General features: G+C 39.8%; 1 protein-coding gene and 1 long non-coding RNA gene across 3 annotated transcripts; both read right to left on the minus strand.

The window, feature by feature from the left end:
* Positions 1 to 6892: 6892 nt before the first annotated feature.
* Positions 6893 to 7769, minus strand: LOC112572864. The gene is made up of 2 exons (XR_003101090.1): positions 7461 to 7769; positions 6893 to 7416 (listed from the first exon to the last, which is right to left on the minus strand). It is a non-coding gene; the product is annotated as an uncharacterized LOC112572864 (long non-coding RNA).
* Positions 7770 to 9129: 1360 nt separating this feature from the next.
* LOC112572857 lies at positions 9130 to 16431 on the minus strand. 2 transcript variants are annotated; one of them, XM_025252790.1, is made up of 4 exons: positions 16237 to 16431; positions 10896 to 11180; positions 10033 to 10167; positions 9130 to 9664 (listed from the first exon to the last, which is right to left on the minus strand). In XM_025252790.1, exons 1-4 carry the CDS (start codon positions 16412 to 16414, stop codon positions 9423 to 9425), a joined length of 840 nt encoding a protein of 279 aa, XP_025108575.1. In that variant the 5' UTR covers positions 16415 to 16431; the 3' UTR covers positions 9130 to 9422. The 2 variants fall into 2 exon arrangements, with proteins under 2 accessions (XP_025108575.1, XP_025108565.1); XM_025252780.1 differs by having other exon boundaries at positions 9408 to 9664; positions 10024 to 10167.
* Between the last annotated feature and the right edge of the window lie 845 nt (positions 16432 to 17276).

The raw sequence follows: 17276 nt of genomic DNA on the forward strand, positions 1-17276 counted from the left end.
ATGATCATAATTTTCATTTAGCTCATATTGAATGAGAGAATGAACAAATTCACAAAGTAAAACGAAAAAACTCTAAAACAAAATGTACAAAGGCTGACAGGTTTAAAATAAGTGACTTTTTTATTTATAAAAACACGCCTTTATGTGAAATTGAAATAGTAATTGCTTTCCTTAGGTTTGGGCATATTTTTAAATAACTTAAAATATAAAAAGTGGGATTGGCATTTGAAGAAATATTGATATAATGCATTACTATATAATAAATATTTACAAGAACGTCTCTCACATTTTATATTTAGGAAAATCCCGAGACCTAATGAAACAATATTCTACACTTTTAGTACATTTCAAATTAAACTGTTTTTAAATATCTTTTGTGTGTGAATTGTAAACTAAACCTAAATATCTCACATGCCTAGGCAATTAGAAAAAAGAATATATCTAAATAATCGAAGTAAAAAAAGCAAGAGCAGAAGAAATATTTAAAATGAAGCTTGTAAATACGTGAACATGTTTATTACGTTGTAAAATTACTATTTAAAAGCAAAACAAAACTTGTTTATATTAGGCAAGGCCTGCATACCCAGAGCATATAAACTGTCATAAACTATTACATTGGTGAGCAGTAGATAACCCCAAAGATCATATATACAACTACGGTAGAATAAATTGAATATCGCAGAAGCATTTCAATGGATTTGAAAAAGAAGAAAAATTTCTGTAATCATAATACTCACCTTATACCAGGGCTTCTGCTAAGGCTAAATTCTTTGGGGTCCCAGGGACCCCTTCTTCAGATTTTTAAGGGGTCCCTGTTCTTTGCCCAAATTTGAAGGGGACCCCATTGACGAAAATTGAAGGGGTCCTCCTAACTTTTAATGCGTACTGTACGCAATTTTTTGCATAAGCAGAAGCCCTGCCTTATACTCAGTTCTGTCTTTGTTAGAAAAATCCACAGAAATAAGTACATAATGTTTATAAGCGCACTCACTCATTTACACACAAAAACAGACAAATGGTCAGTATTAGACCTTTCAAAATATTTAGCTAGCCTGTAGTAGTAGTAATAATGATAACAATAATAATAAGCACATGTATGTAGCACCTTTCTACAAATGAGCATCATAACATTAACAAGAGGACACTTACAGTGGGTTCCTCATCACACGTGAGCTCAACTCACTGCACGGGGAGATGAAGTCACAGTCCGATGAAGAAATCATTAGACCATGTGACAAGAGCCTGTTTCTCTGTGGAATATGGTAGTAAAAAAATATAGCTAAGTGGATATCAGCGTGAAGAATACGGTGTAGAAACATGTTATCGCTAACCAGTTAGCACACACACACACAAACATACACACAAACACACACACAGACAAACAAACACAGACACACTCAAACACACACGCGCCTCTCTCTCTCTAGCAGTTTGTCTGTTAGAAGATAAATATTCAGAAGCTATATTCCACATTTTTTAAAATTGCTGCATCCGCCTTAGCCAACGTACTGAATTGTTTGTAAAAGTTATTATGTATGTAATCACACTTACCTGTATGTCTGTAGACTGAATACTGTCACACGCACATTGTGATGGAAACGAGTTTTACAATCTGAGGCAGGTTGTCAGGGGACAGAAGACAGTCAGACGGCGAAGAGTTCGAAATCACGATTTTCCCTTGACCTCTGTGTGGTGTGTGTGTGTGAAAGAGAGTCTGATGTGTGTCTGTGTGTTGGTGTGTGTGTGTGCGCGCAGACAATATGATCTCACCTGTATCGCCGTTTCGCTTGAACCTAAAGGTGAGAAAAGTACCCAGGGCGCATGACACGGTTCCGGGTATGTTTACAAACAGACACCAGGAGTACGTGAGATTAGCTCTCAGGGATACGGGTAGCACAATTTCCATTCCACATACAAACAGCAGTGCTCCAGTAAGGCCTGCGAGACCTGAAAGAAAGATTGCATTATCTGCATGATGAGTATCCTGCTCCTCCCTTCAGCCGGACTATGATTGTAGAATATCCTGATAACATCACTAATCACTGCAGTAGTAGTGAACGTTTAGCAACTGTTTGTACGCACTAGTTGTACTAGTGGTGGTAACTTATTTTAAACCACGTGTTATTGTTATAATAATACTAATAATGATGATGATGATAATGATAATAATAGGGTTTGTATACTCATTTCCCTACACGAATCCAAGCTCAATGTGCCTGATAAGAGACAAGGGGCAGTTGGTAAAGATGCCGCATGACAGACAAACATCACACACATAAAGGCACTCACACTTACACTCACAAGAATATGAAGGAATAGGGAGACAATAGTAAGGTAAAGAAAGGAACTGTCAGGGTAGACTGATGCCGCATGAGAAATTGGGATGGTTTTAGAGGGCCGGAGTAATATAGTTAACTCAGTTTTACCCAATACTGTATATATAGTAAATATACTGGCGGGCGGGCCAGCGGGCGGGCCGGTCAGAGACAGGAGGCGGGCCGGCCTTTGCCCAGATCTGTACTAGACAGACAGCACACGATCACACACACAGACACTGCAGTGCTTACAACATTTCAGTAGGATATAAACAGTTAAAATACACAAATTTATGTTTCTTGGCAGCCTGGCGATCATGAACATGTAGAGGACACTCACTACCCAGACCTCCAGTGACCTCAGTGAAGTAGCGACACGGAAGCCCGCCATCAAAGAAGTTGGTCTGCACTTCATTCCATGTTGCCAGGATGAGTCCTACCAGCCCCACACACTGGAAGGCCTGAATAGCTATAATGATATTGCCTGAAACAACAGCAACACAACAGCGACAACAACAACTACAACTACAATAATAGTAATCTCAAACATCAACGAAGACAAATACAAACTTCTTACAAATATGTAACAAGTTTTTCTTTGGTGTTTGTATGGGATTCTACGCCAAAAGACACACACACAAACAAATGCTCTTATAGACGCACATCTAGCCCCTCAATATATACACAGATATGTGTACTCGTACTTATACATGTACACAGGAGAACAAGTGAGGGAGGTGCAGTATGTGGGGGCCTTCCTCATGGAAAGAAAGTAAAGATTTAGCATGTGTAAACAACTACACTTTGCAGAACAGAAATCACTTGGTAAATACTCAGCTTAGACGATGAATAGGGGAAAGATAAAATGTCGTGAACAGTATTGTTTAAAGATGTGTCAATACTAGGATGTAAAAGGTAAGCCAAACTGAGGGCAACTTACTTAAATGCACTGAAGACCCGATAACACCCGAGGCTGGGCTGAATAGCAAATCGTTGGGTGTTTTGGAGCGTAGCCACAGAACTGCCAGAGACCAATGTGTGCTCCATGTGAGTCTTCTGGCCAACTCTTCGCCCAGAAAGGAGCGCTAAAGGTTATGATGTAGAGGAGAGTCCCGATGATAAGAAGAATAACACAACATTTATATTTCCACGGCTTGCTTCTGAAGACTGACACGTTGAAAGGCATGGCTTGTGAGGGCGATGTATTTTGAGATCCTTCAAAACATCAAACACCTGGTTAGATGTTTGAATAGAAGCAAGTGATGAAATTTTTTCTTAAGATTTATTTTTGAATTAAATCAGATGTAAACAAACAATGAAGCGAGAAAAAAAAAAAATCGCAATACTCTCCAAACAGCTTCGTAATTGAACGCAGAATGTTCTCGAGCCTCAGATGCAATCACTGTCGGGATGTACAATAAGACATCAGTGAGACTGGACCAACACCACGAGGGAGGATGAAAAATATTAAGAGGCTGAGCTTTTATTGATGTACAACAGTTAATGAGATTAATGAGCTGCGGAACTTGCCCTTAGAAGGAAAAAAAAAACTAGTCGACAATGAGACCAAGGGAAGTAAGTCTTGTGGGGCAGTCAGAGTTATCTTTGCCAACTGTTCATACGGTAGGAGCGAAATATTTACAGGTGGATGACCCATGAGTCCTATTCAATAGCTGATACTTTGTAAATGCAGGCTTCTACATTCTTATTTTTGTTACTGTTACTACTGACAGAATTTTGTAGACCCACTAGACGGGAGAATCGCCAGAATTATTTATAACGCGGACAAGCTAGGGAAATCTTTAACTAGAAAACAAAGGCTTTAAAGAGGAAAAATAAAAATAAGTACAAGGTTCAGGGATTTTTGACCAGACAATAAGTAACACGGTTCATGTACAGTTTTTTCATTGTTTGCAATGGGTGTGTGCGTTGCATGGAAGCCTCCTGCAGGTGGTTAAAGGTTTTGATATACAGTGGTACCTCGACATACGAGTTTAATTCGTTCCGTAACCTTGCTCGTATGTCAAATTGCTCGTATCTCAAAGCAATTTTCCCCAATGAAATTAATTGAAATGCCATTAATCCGTTCCAGCTCCCAAAACACCACCTCAGTTGTTTTTGTTATGTGTTTTTGAATAAGAAAAAGTGTATTTACAAGAAGAAACATTTATTTATAAATAACAAATACATATTCTATAAAAACATAATAAAAGAAAAAGTGAAATGCTTACGGAAGCGCTTAATTTTCGTCACTGCATGGTCTTCGCTTTGTTCATCACGCTTTGCTCATTTTCACCTGCAGATCGTTTAAAAAAATCTGTCTAAGGAGGTTTGTTTCTTCCTCCTTTTCAGGATATTGCTGAAATGAGTTACGCAAGTTTCGTTGAACAACTCCGATGCACGACCAGTTCCAACTTTTTCGGGTGATTTTTATCCACGAAATCTATAACTTTCTCCCAAATTCCCAAGATCTCCTTTATATCTCTTGTAGAGATAACCTCCTCCATCTCTATAATGTTTAATGTTTAGTGATAATGTTTTATAAATGTACAAAAAGCAAAAAACGCGAACTCATCAAAAATGCTTCGAACACGAGGGAAACAAGCACACAGACTGAGGTCTAGTCTGAGGTGGGAGAAACTGTTGGCCGCTGCACACGACACCAACATCCGCCCCGCATGTTGAGGCCGTGTGCAGCGGTGTAGTGTGCGATTCCTCATATCTCAAATCTTGCTCTCATCTCGAAGCAAAATATCGCTCGCTGGGCGGCTCGTATCTCAAAACACTCGTATGTTAGGGCACTCGTATGTCGAGGTACCAGTGTAGATGTAAATATAACCTAGGTCATGGATGGAGGTTAGGTAAGGAGACAATTTCATGAAACGCCTAACATGACATGGTAAAGCAAAGAACATGAACACTATTCTTCACTTAAAACTGTAATACTACTTCGATAAATGTTTAGTCACGAACATGAGTGAATGTCCATCAGTTAGTGTTACAGCAAAACAAGTTACTTATTTTTGTGCTGTAACTGATACAGTCAGATTTTTTACATCCAAAGATATTTTTTGCGTGAGCACGAAGGTCAGAGAAAGGGACAGGACTGTAATAACTACTGAAACTCTTTTCCTACAGCTACCCACACTTCTCGTGGTTCATCTTCAAATGAAGCCCAGTGACAGGAGACATGTGATCAACATACGTTGATGACGGGACTGATGGCAATTACCCACCCTAATTTTCTCTAGAAAACGTGTAAGAGGTAGGATTACAGGATTTTCCGTGCGCCAATCCATGGTCCCTACCAGATGTAGTCTAGGTTTAGTGTTACAGTCGGGTACGATGTGGAAATAGTTTTAAAACAGCGTTCATCCTGTCAGACAATTCCACTTTGTAGAAGTGACTGGCAGGATGTGACCTCAGCAACCTAAGCTCTGGAATATTTTCGCAGGTTATTCTTAGTGTTTTCAAACATAAGAGAAAAAAACTATGTGTTCCATGATTAATATGTCTCATTGTATATGTTCTCATCTATAAATAGACAATTTGTGTATTACGTTTTTAATGTAAATAAAGTAATATTCCGAGTCAGTCAATTTTTAGAATGTTTAGAAAAATAAAATGAACACGAGATTACTTGGCGTGAGGTCAGTGAATTCACACTCAGCAGAGATCAACAAACATTGTGCTGTATGACAGGTGTCTCAACCTCTCCACAAAATCTCCTTCCGCGATAAAACAAAGTACTCGTAAGGATAAAACATGTTTGGGTCTGACGTCAGTGGTGTGCGTTTGGGAAGTCAGTGAAACAGAGGTTTGTGGAGATGTTTTCACAAGCGGGTATCGGGAATGAACAAGAAAGTCTTCCGTTACACGAGGCTTTGGCGAGGACACCTGCATGTTAGCAGGGTTAGACTGGCACGTGAGGAGCATCCCCATCACCTACATCCTGTCTCCACGACACACCCCGTAGTCAGGGGTAGAGGTCGGCTTGCAGTAGGTCATGACAGTTTAACATTTGACATAGATCTACAATAATTCCAGCAAGAGCTCAACATCACAATTCACGCACACAACCAGACTGTGAGTAGGTCATTCACCCTAATTTGCTTTTTAACAAGGGGGCTACACTTATCATTAATCTAGGCAATGAACTATAGGTCCCTAATAGGTCCGTGTGTGTGTGTGTGTTAAGTACTTATAAATAGCTCAGTTAACACCTTATAAATTTAATTATATTCGTAAATTGGTCATTAACTTGTTGTTAATTATGGGGATGAATATAGTTCTATACACACTAGTGTTAAAGTACTTCACTGAATATAAATTGTAACCCCTTCAAGCCACAGATTGGGATTCTGAGAGGACCTGGCCAGTGTACCTGAAAGGTGCCAAAGTTTAACATAACTTGATATAATTTATATCTAGTTTTCTTTGTTGTCGTTGTACATTAAGAAAAACACTTGAGAGATCACATATTAAACTAATGAATTTTACCTCTGTAATGGCAAAGAATACAGAAAAGTGGGTTCAGTGCACTCTGCAAAGTCGGACACAAAGTATCTCCATAAAAATAAATCTCAATCAATTTATTGAAAAATGCAAGCAAATATATACATTCTGACCTTAAACGATTAAAATATATTATCTATATACATATAAACATTTTCAGTTATGGAGAAACACTCGGTCGCGGTAACCGGAAAGACGGGAAGACAAGCAGGTCTTCTGTCGGAAGACTAGACAAGGCTGTAGCAACTCGACAGGAATCACTCTCAAAAACAAATTTTTTTTTTTACAAATAATGTCACATTACAACAGTGTAGTGTTTCAGATACTGTCGACTGGTACTTCTAGACTGATTGGTAGTTAGATGCCTCTACAAGGAAATGTGTGTGCCCCATCACTCTACTTACGCGACACGAAATAGTTCAGAACTGTCTGCGAAAGCACTTTGTCACTTACATTATTTACACACCTGTCACTTACATTATTTACACACCTGTCACTTACATTATTTACACACCTGTCACTTACATTATTTACACACCTGTCACTTACATTATTTACACACCTGTCACTTACATTATTTACACACCTGTCATTTATATTATTTACACACCTGTCACATTATTTACACACCTGTCGGACTAGTGTGGACTAGCATAACAACATTGGTATATAGAACACTGATTCCTTCATTGATATCATGTTACACGATACTCAATGTGACAAGCACACAATTACATACAAGTTCAGTAACTAAGAACATTTTTCAGTCTTTCCTGCCGACAGCAGCAGCCTGTGGGAGGTGACATCACGTGACGCCGCCAACATGGACGCTGCTCACCACGTCACTCTATCATTTCGCAGTCTCGTGGGGCTGCAGGGCTGAGTAGGCTGGGTGGCTGAGTAGGCTGAGTGGCTGAGTGGTTGAGTAGGCTGAGTGACTGAGTAGGTTGGGTGGAATGAGTAGGTTGGGTGGACTGAGTAGGCTGAGTGACTGAGTAGGTTGGGTGGACTGAGTAGGTTGGGTGGACTGAGTAGGCTGTGTGGCTGAATAGGCTGGGTGGACTGAGTAGGTTGGGTGGACTGAGTAGGCTGAGTGGCTGAGTGGCTGAGTAGGTTGGGTGGACTGAGTAGGCTGAGTGGCTGAGTAGGCTGGGTGGACTAAATAGGTTGGGTGGACTGAGTAGGCTGAGTGGCTGAGTAGGCTGCAGATAAATTGTCTCCACATTAGCATCGATACAGACATCGTCAACTCACTACAGTCTGATTTAAAATAATATAAAGTCAAACTTAACATTCTTCTTTCACGTGTAAAACATTGAAGCTTAGACTCATTTCATAATGTCATCATGCCAGGTATAATGTCATTAACGTAGTATATCTCTCTGGGTTGTTAATCAACCCTTTCTATGATCAAGAAAAAGTAGTTGAAGTGGAAGACAAGACCTCGCAGCAGGTGATAAACAACAGAACTTTGATCATTGAAACGAGGACAAGCGCTTGCGCTACTACAGTTACTGTGGGGGGAACTTCTTTGGTTGTCAGACTTGACATTGTTTGCCATCCTATTAAACTTCAGATGTTTTTGGATGTAAAGTGAGTATGAACCGTGTAGAATCTCTGACAACAATGTGACCTTCTCAGGAAATGTCGACCATTGAAATCTCATCTCTACACTTCCTTCCGCTAACTCCACTCCACAGAACACACGACTCGTTCAGTGAAGTCTTTATTCACACACTCCATCACTCACACTTTCCCTTTTATGGCCTGCACTTGTCTCTCACTTCGAAACGAAAACTGTTTCAGAAATAGTATTTATGTTCATGAGTTAAGCTGACTCTTAGCGAAGATAGTTTTGTTTGTTTTATGTTCATAGCTCGAGAAATGCATTGATCCTCATTTTCTGTTTGTGCTTCCCGTCGCAGGTTTGTTGCTGGTTGGGACCAGTGTCCAGGTGTCCACAAGAGTAAGCAGACTGAACTTATCTCGTGCTCTAAACACGTGCATCCCACTGACCCTAGGAACAGGGGATGTATTTTCACTTTTAAGAAAAATCAAATTAGACATCTGAAATAAAATCCTTTAAATACCCTTTCCCACGGCCCACACACCTGACACACTTCCCCGTGCCCTCTAGGAAGGAAATAATCAGCAAGTTGAGGATTGACATCGAAATCCAGGTTTTTATTATCAAGCATTTTAAACAAATCTTTGAGCTGGTCTCTGGGCAAGAGGGTTATAACCACACCTCCCTAGTTCTAATTCAGACGAGCTTCCTCATCCTAGACTGATTGCAGTCTACATGTACTGTGTTGATTGTAGTATTGTGGTTGTGGAGTTTTTCCTAAGTTTTTTTTATACTTCCGTGAAAGATTAATTTTAAGAAAGCTTATATTCGAGACACCTGCTTATAATCTTGTAATAACGGGTTTCACAATCTGAGGGAGACATTCATTTCTCGGCCAAACGGTCAAGCGTTCAAAAAACAAAAGATCACATAAGTCGAATAGCCAAGCTCGAAACTGGCGATCCCCCTTCTTCTAAGAGAGAGAGAGAGAGAACACACTTATATACATGAGTATAAATAAACCATTAATATGTGTGTGTGTGTGTGTTCAGGCGCGGTAAATGTGCGGCTGTTAGCCAAACGGTAAATATCATCTTACTTGTATCGTCGTAACCCTTGAACTTAGAAGTCAGAAACGTGCTCAGAGCGCATGACAGGCATCCAACTATGTCCAAGGGAAGACACCAAGAATACTTGACCCAACCTCCGCGGAGCTCATTTTGCATTCCGTAAACAAACACCATCGCTCCAGTAAAACCTGCGAGACCTGAAAGACAGTTGGCATCGTTTGTACGGTGAATGCAGCATACATCACAGTGGGAAATACACTAAAATGTTATACTGAAAGTTTACAAACTGTTGATACCCTTACCTTTGTCATACTAGTGCTGCTAATGTTTATATCGCTTATACTACTACTACTACTAATAATAATAATAACAACAGCACCAACAACACCCATTCCCCCACAAGGAGGCAAAAACAATGCGCTCTGTAAGAGACGAGGACCAGTACAGAAGGATGTGATATAACAGAAACAGGCTTCTGAATAAGGCAAGACACACACACACACACTAATATTAGTTCTTGTAGTCAGACGATCATGAACATGTAGAGGACACTCACTACCCAGACCTCCAGTGACCTCAGTGAAGTAGCGACACGGAAGCCCGCCATCAAAGAAGTTGGTCTGCACTTCATTCCATGTTGCCAGGATGAGTCCTACCAGCCCCACACACTGTAAGGCCTGAACAGCTATGGCACCACTGTCTGAAACATTGATATGAACAGTAATCTTAAACATCAAACTCAGACAAATACAAGGATCGGGCAGTACCGAATGATGTTCTGCATTCATGTTTGTATTGGGATGATACTACTCCGAAACACACAAACAAACACATCCACCATCCCACCCCCACGTACACATAATTACGAGCTCTCAGACTCGTACTCACATGTGAAATACAGAGAGAGAAAGAGAGAGAAAACAGATCCCAAAAGCTAATTGAAAAAGTCCATTTATACAGAAAGGTAAAAACGCGTATTACCACAGAAAATTACTAAATTCAAAGACAAAACATGTCGTCTGTCAGGAAGTACAAATACAGACATAACCAGGAATTTTTCAAGCAAGGGAGGGACATTTTCTTTCATTCTGTGGAGGAACACAATCACGGCTGAAAGAAAGTAAAGATTTAGTCTGTGTAAACAACGACATTTTACAACAAACAGAAAATCACTTAGTAAAGACTCCGACTGCTGAAAGAGTGGAAAGCGAGGTGGGTGCTTGGAGAGAAAGAAGCAAAATGTTGTAATCAATCCTGATTTAAACATCGGTCCTCTACAAGAGTTTAAAGGCAAGGACTAGTATTTTCATGCCCAATATGCTGACTTGTGTTGGCCATAAAAATATATGAACATAGTGTACACCGTGCAGGAAGCTGCATAAAATTGCATTCTTTACAAAATTGAAAACCAAACTTTGGAAAACTTACCGAAATATTTAGCAAACAGCACAGGATGTACTGAATAGCAAATCGTGGGATATCTTGAGCTGTACTCACAGCGCTGCCAAAGACCTGTATACTCTACTCGTACATAATATTCTCCTTCTGACTCATATTCTCCTTCTGACTCACTCTTCTTCCAGAAAGGAGCACTAAAGGCTATGATGTAGAGGAGAGTCCCGATGACAAGAAGAATGACACCACCTTTGTATCCCCGCTGCTTGCCAGTGAAGACTGACATGTTGAAAGGCATGGCTTGTGTGTTGTGAGATCCTTCAAAACATCAAACACCTGTTCAGCAACCAATGAAGTCTTTTATATAACCAATTTGTTTTAAAGACAGAAGAGAGAAAACAATCTCAACACACTCCTACAGCCTGCTAATGTGACGAGGAACTTTCTGGAGCTCAGAAGCGATGTGTGGGCGGGTAAAGATGGCGAGCGGGTCAACACCATGAAGGGAAGAAGAGTTGGGCGGGATCGGAATGTGAATATGAAGACAGGGGGAAGTAAGTCTTTCGGGCCAATCGCGATTATCTTTGCTTACTGCACATACGGTAAGAGGGAAATGTTTACAAGCGGATGGCACATGCGCTTGAGTTGATACTTCGTCCAATGTCTGTGCCTGCCCTACAGAAACATGCTTTTCTCGTCCAACAACACAGGAGATACACAAATACCAAAGTTTAGCTCGATAAATGTACTTCAGGCAACTTTTCAAGCCACAGTGGTGTCGCTGTGACCGGGTAAACAACATGTCGCTATTAACATGAACACAGTAAATGATGAGAAGTATCTGCAACAGCGTTCCCCAAAATATATCTATTTTTTCATATTTTTTTTAATTCGTGGAAGTTTTTTTTTTGTAATTACTGCTATTTAGATGAACAAACTATTTAAGCAGCAGCTATGTCCATATACACGTGAAAAATAAGTCTCTATGGTAAATTGTCACCCGAGGTTTTGTGACAGCCCATAAGTAAGTAAACAAGATAACTTTTAATGGTCACGTGCCACATGACAAACATGAGCAATGCTTGCGATATAGTAGTATCAAGTTGTTCTTCGTCGTCTGTTATAATTAAATAATAAATAAAGTGCTGTGTTTAAGGCACTAACATGTATACAATATATTTCTATCTACCTACTAGATTGCTGTGTTGCTACATTGTCATCATCTGTGATCATCGGTACCCACAATGTTCACAATGATTAAATGTTATTCCAAGAGTTTCTTTCACAAAGACTTTGTAGCAGGTAGTAAACAACAGAATTTGATCAACAACAGTTGGACAAAGGTTTGCACCACTGCACCGATGATGAGAGGATCTGCTTTGTTTGCCAATATGGACTTTATTTTTACCAGCAATTAGTGGTTACAGGCTGTAGCATGGAGCTTGTCTAATTGTTACAGTGTGACCTCAGTCACTGTCGAACATCAACATCTCATCTCTCTACACTTCATCTTGCTCATTCCATTCCTGTGGACACTCGTCTCCTCCAGTAACATCTTTAGTCTCACAAATTCCTTTACCTGCTTTTTTCACCTTTTATGGCCTGCACTTGTGAAACACATCTTATTTCTGAGGTAGACATCAGAAGTCATTTTATCGTTCATCGAAACCAAAAAATGTGTCGTAAGTATTACTTATGTTCATCGTATTAGCTGGCTCATAAGGAAGATAGTTTTGTTTGTTTTATGTTCATACCTTGAGAAACTTATTGATTCTTCTTTCAGTTTTGCTTCTTCCTGTCGTCAGTTTGTGGCTTGTTCGGACCAGTATGTGGTAAGTTTCAACTGTCCGCACGAGCGAATAGGATGAACTTGTGCTCTAAACAATTTTAAAACTTACTTTCACTGAGCCTACGCAAGGGGATGTGTTTTCACTTTTAAGAATAATCAAACAAGACATCATTGCAAACAAAAAATCCTTTGAATATTCTTTCGCACGGCACACACCCATGACACGCTTCCCCTGCCCTGTAGAAAGGAAATAATCAACAAGATGAGGATGAACATCGAGATTCAGGTTTTTATTTCACTGTCGAAGCAAGCTTTTCGTGCAGTACAGACATGACTAACATGACTGACATCAGACAAGTCTGACACGACCGACATCAAGTAAGTCTGACACGACCGACATCAAGTAAGTCTGACATGACTGACATCAGGTATCTCCATGAAGCTCAGTTGACCGTTAGAGTGTTTTGTCAGAAGAGTTGTGTTGATGAAAAGATATTTCTGTTTGCGGAAGTTTGGCCAAGGCACCGAAGATTGGGAGTGTGCTGTCCATACAAATGTCACAATAAGTTTCACATATTTTCGGATGCAGAACTTTACTGACATTGAAAATTCCATGTAATGACAGGGCTGCATTCACCGCGTGTGTTCAGTGTGACTGTTGGTGTCCAACCCTCCATTGTCTTCCCTGTAACAGGACAGGTCAGCGCAGAGTGCGACCTCCCTTGGTGGTGATGCTACTGGATACCAGAGCGCAGATTAAATGAAATGAAATTTTCAATAGAAACTAAATGAAGACCATCTCCGGGAAAGCTACAGTTCAGAAAGTTAAAAAAAAAACACACACAAAAAAAAACAACACACAATATAGTCTATTCTGACTTGTTTGTTGATGGGTAATGTCCCTTGAATTCCTGAGACCAATTACAGTCATTATGGGGAATTATCTCAGTCATGAAGACAATGAAATCAGTGAGAAGAAAGGTGGAGACCACGTGTGTTAACAGGACATTTGTTAATTGTCAACAAACGTCGACAGACTGAACGGACTAATTTTTTATGAGATCTTCTCCAAACTAAAAAATGTTTAGTCACTGTGAGGGGTTTATGACTATACATGCATATGCGCCCATTGTTTTAATAAGTAAATACACAAAACCTTTAGCGCGATTTGATTGGCCGGCTGAATCACGTGACTGAAGCACACGGGTATCTGTTGAGCTTCGTTTTGTGAATTGTAACGTGAACGTAAATACAAAACATGTCTAGACAATATCAAACAAAATACAACTTGGAATCGAAGAAAAAAAAGCAAAAAAAAAAAACAAAAACAAAAAACAAAACAAAAAAACAAAAACAAAGAAGAAAATTTTAAGAGATCACAGATAAAAAATTATCTAACATCTGTAATGACAAAGAATACAGAGAAGTGTGTTTAGTTCGTATCACATTCACTCTGAAAAGTGCGGACACAAAGTCTCTCCATGAAATATATCTTAATCAATTTATTGATAAAATACAAGAAAATATATACAGTTCGACTTAAAACTATGAAAATTGGTTATCTCTCTATACTGTATATATTTCAGTTATAGGGAAACACTCGGTCGCCGTCACAAGAAAGTCAGGGGAAGACAAGCAGGTCTTCTGACAGAAGACTAGACAATGCTGTAGCAACTCCACAGGAGTGACTCTCAAGAAACATACATTTTCATCAATAATGTCACAATACAACAGTGTAATGTCTGTCGACTGTTATTTCTAGACTGGTTGGTAGTTAGATGCTCATACAAGGACAGTTGTGTGCCCCAATCACTCTACTTACGCGACAAGAAATAGTTCAGAAGTCTCCTGTAAAAGCACTGTGTCACTTACATTATTTACACACCTGTCACTTACATTATTTACACACCTGTCACTTACATTATTTACACACCTGTCGGACTAGTGTGGACTGAGATAACAACATTGGTATATAGACACAGATTCCTTCATTGATATCATGTTACACGATACTCAATGTGACAAGCACACAATTACATACAAGTTCAGTAACTCAGAACATTTTTCAGTCGTTCCTGCCGACAGCAGCAGCCTGTGGGAAGTGACATCACGTGACGCCGCCAACATGGACGCTGCACATCACGTCACTCTATCATTTCACAGTCAGTCTCGTGGGGCTGCTGGACTGTGAGGTCTGAGTAGGCTGCAGACAAATTGTCTCCACATTAGCATCATATACACATCGTCATAGACTACAGTCTGATTTAAAATAATGTAAAGTCAAACTTAACATTCTTCTTTCACGTGTAAACATTGAGGCTTCTACTCATTTAGTTCTTGTATAATTTAATGAGGCCAGGTATAACCTCATTAAGGTAGTATATGTATATATGGGCGGCAAATCGACGGTTTATATGATCCAGAAAGAGAGGTTAGAGCGGGAGACAAGAGTGGGTGAAGTGGACGATGGCCACATTTCTACATGGCTAAACGGTTGTTTGTCAGGTTTATCTGTAATTAACAGTACCCATGCTGTTCTTGGGTTACATCTACTTGCAGAAAGAATCTGTTTCTTTCACGTAGACCTCGCAGCAGGTGATAAACAACAGAACTTTGATCATTGAAACCTGGACAAGCGCTTGCGCCACTACAGTTATTGTGAGGGGAACTACTTCGGTTGCCAGACTTGAGATTGTTTGCCATCCTATTAAACTTCAGTTGTTTTTGGCTGTAAAATGAGTATGAATCGTGTAGAATCTCTCACAACAATGTGACCTCAGTACATGTCGACCATGGTAATCTCATCTCTACACTTCCTTTCGCTCACTCATTCCACAAAACACGACTCGTCCAGTGAAGTCTTTATTCACACACTCCATCACTCACACTTTCCCTTTTATGGCCTGCACTTGTCTTTCACTTCGAAACGAAAACTGTTTCAGAAATAGTATAAAATTGTGTATAAATATACCTGTACTGTGTGTACACACTTAAATACTTATGTATAAATAAACTATTAATGTGTGTGTGTGTGTGCACTAAATGTGCGAGTATGAGCTGAACAGTAAATATCATCTTACTTGTATCGTCGTCACCCTTGAACATAAAAGTCAGAAACGTGCTCACAGCGCATGACGCGCATCCAAGTATGTCCAAGGAAAGACACCAAGAATATTCGAACTGACCTGTGGGGACCTCATTTTCCATTCCATAAACAAACACCATCGCTCCAGTAAAGCATGTGAGACCTGAAAGACAGTTGGCATCGTTTGTACGGTGAGTGCAGCATACATCACAGTGGGAAATACACTAAAATGTTATACTGAAAGTTCACAAACTGTTGATACCAATAGTTTTGTCATACTAGTGCTGCTAATGTTTGTATCGATAATAATAATAACTACAACAACAACACCCATTCCTCCACACGGAGGCAAACACAATGCGCTCTGTAAGAGACGAGGACCAGTAGAGAAGGATGTAGTATGACAGAGAGAGGATTCTCAATAAGGCAAGACACACACACACACACACAAATATTAGTTCTTGTAGTCTGACGATCATGAACATGTAGAGGACACTCACTACCCAGACCTCCAGTGACCTCAGTGAAGTAGCGACACGGAAGCCCGCCATCAAAGAAGTTGGTCTGCACTTCATTCCATGTTGCCAGGATGAGTTCTACCAGCCCCACACACTGTAAGGCCTGAACAGCGATGGCACCACTGTCTGAAATATTGATATGAACAGTAATAACAAACATTAGCTCAGATAAATATAATTATCGGGGCGGTACGAATAAAGATGTTCCCCATTCATGTTTGTATCTCGAACCCAAACACACTCTCACACACACAAACACAAACACCGTCTAACCCCCACGTTCACATAATTACGAGCTCTCAGACTTGTACTCACATGTGAAAGACAGAGAAAGAGAAAGAGAAAGAGAAAGAGAAAGAGAAAGAGAAAGAGAAAGAGAAAGAGAAAGAGAAAGAGAAAGAGAAAGAGAAAGAGAAAGAGAAAGAGAGAAAACTGATCCAAAAAGCTAATGGAAAAAATCCATTGATACAGAAAGGTAAAAACGCGTATTACTACAGAAAGTTACTACATTCAAAGACAAAAATGTCGTCTGTCAGAAAGTATAAACACAGACATAACCAGGAGAGCGAGGAAGGGAGGGATAGAGAGAGATTCTCTTTCATTCTGTGGAGGAACTCACTCATGACTGAAAGAAAGTAAAGATTTACCCTGTGTAAACAACTACATTTTACAACAAACAGAAATCAGTTAGTAAAGACTTCGACTGCTGAAAGAGTGGAAAGAGAGGTGAGTGCATGGAGAGAAAGAAACAAAATGTTGTAATCAATCCTGATTTAAACATCGGTCCTCTTCAAAGCAAGGACTAGTATTTTCATGCCCAATATGCTGACTTGTTTTGGACATAAAAATATATGAACATAGTGTACACTGTGCAGGAAGCTGCATAAAATTGCATTCTTTAAAAAAGTGAAAACCATTCTTTGGATAACTTACGGAAATGTCCAGCAAACATCACAGGCTGCACTGAATAGCAAGTCATGGGATCTATTGAGGTGTACACACATTGCTGCCACAGACCTGTA

This window comes from Pomacea canaliculata, linkage group LG1 (genome assembly GCF_003073045.1).
Source record: "Pomacea canaliculata isolate SZHN2017 linkage group LG1, ASM307304v1, whole genome shotgun sequence".
NCBI classification, from domain to species: domain Eukaryota; kingdom Metazoa; phylum Mollusca; class Gastropoda; order Architaenioglossa; family Ampullariidae; genus Pomacea; species Pomacea canaliculata.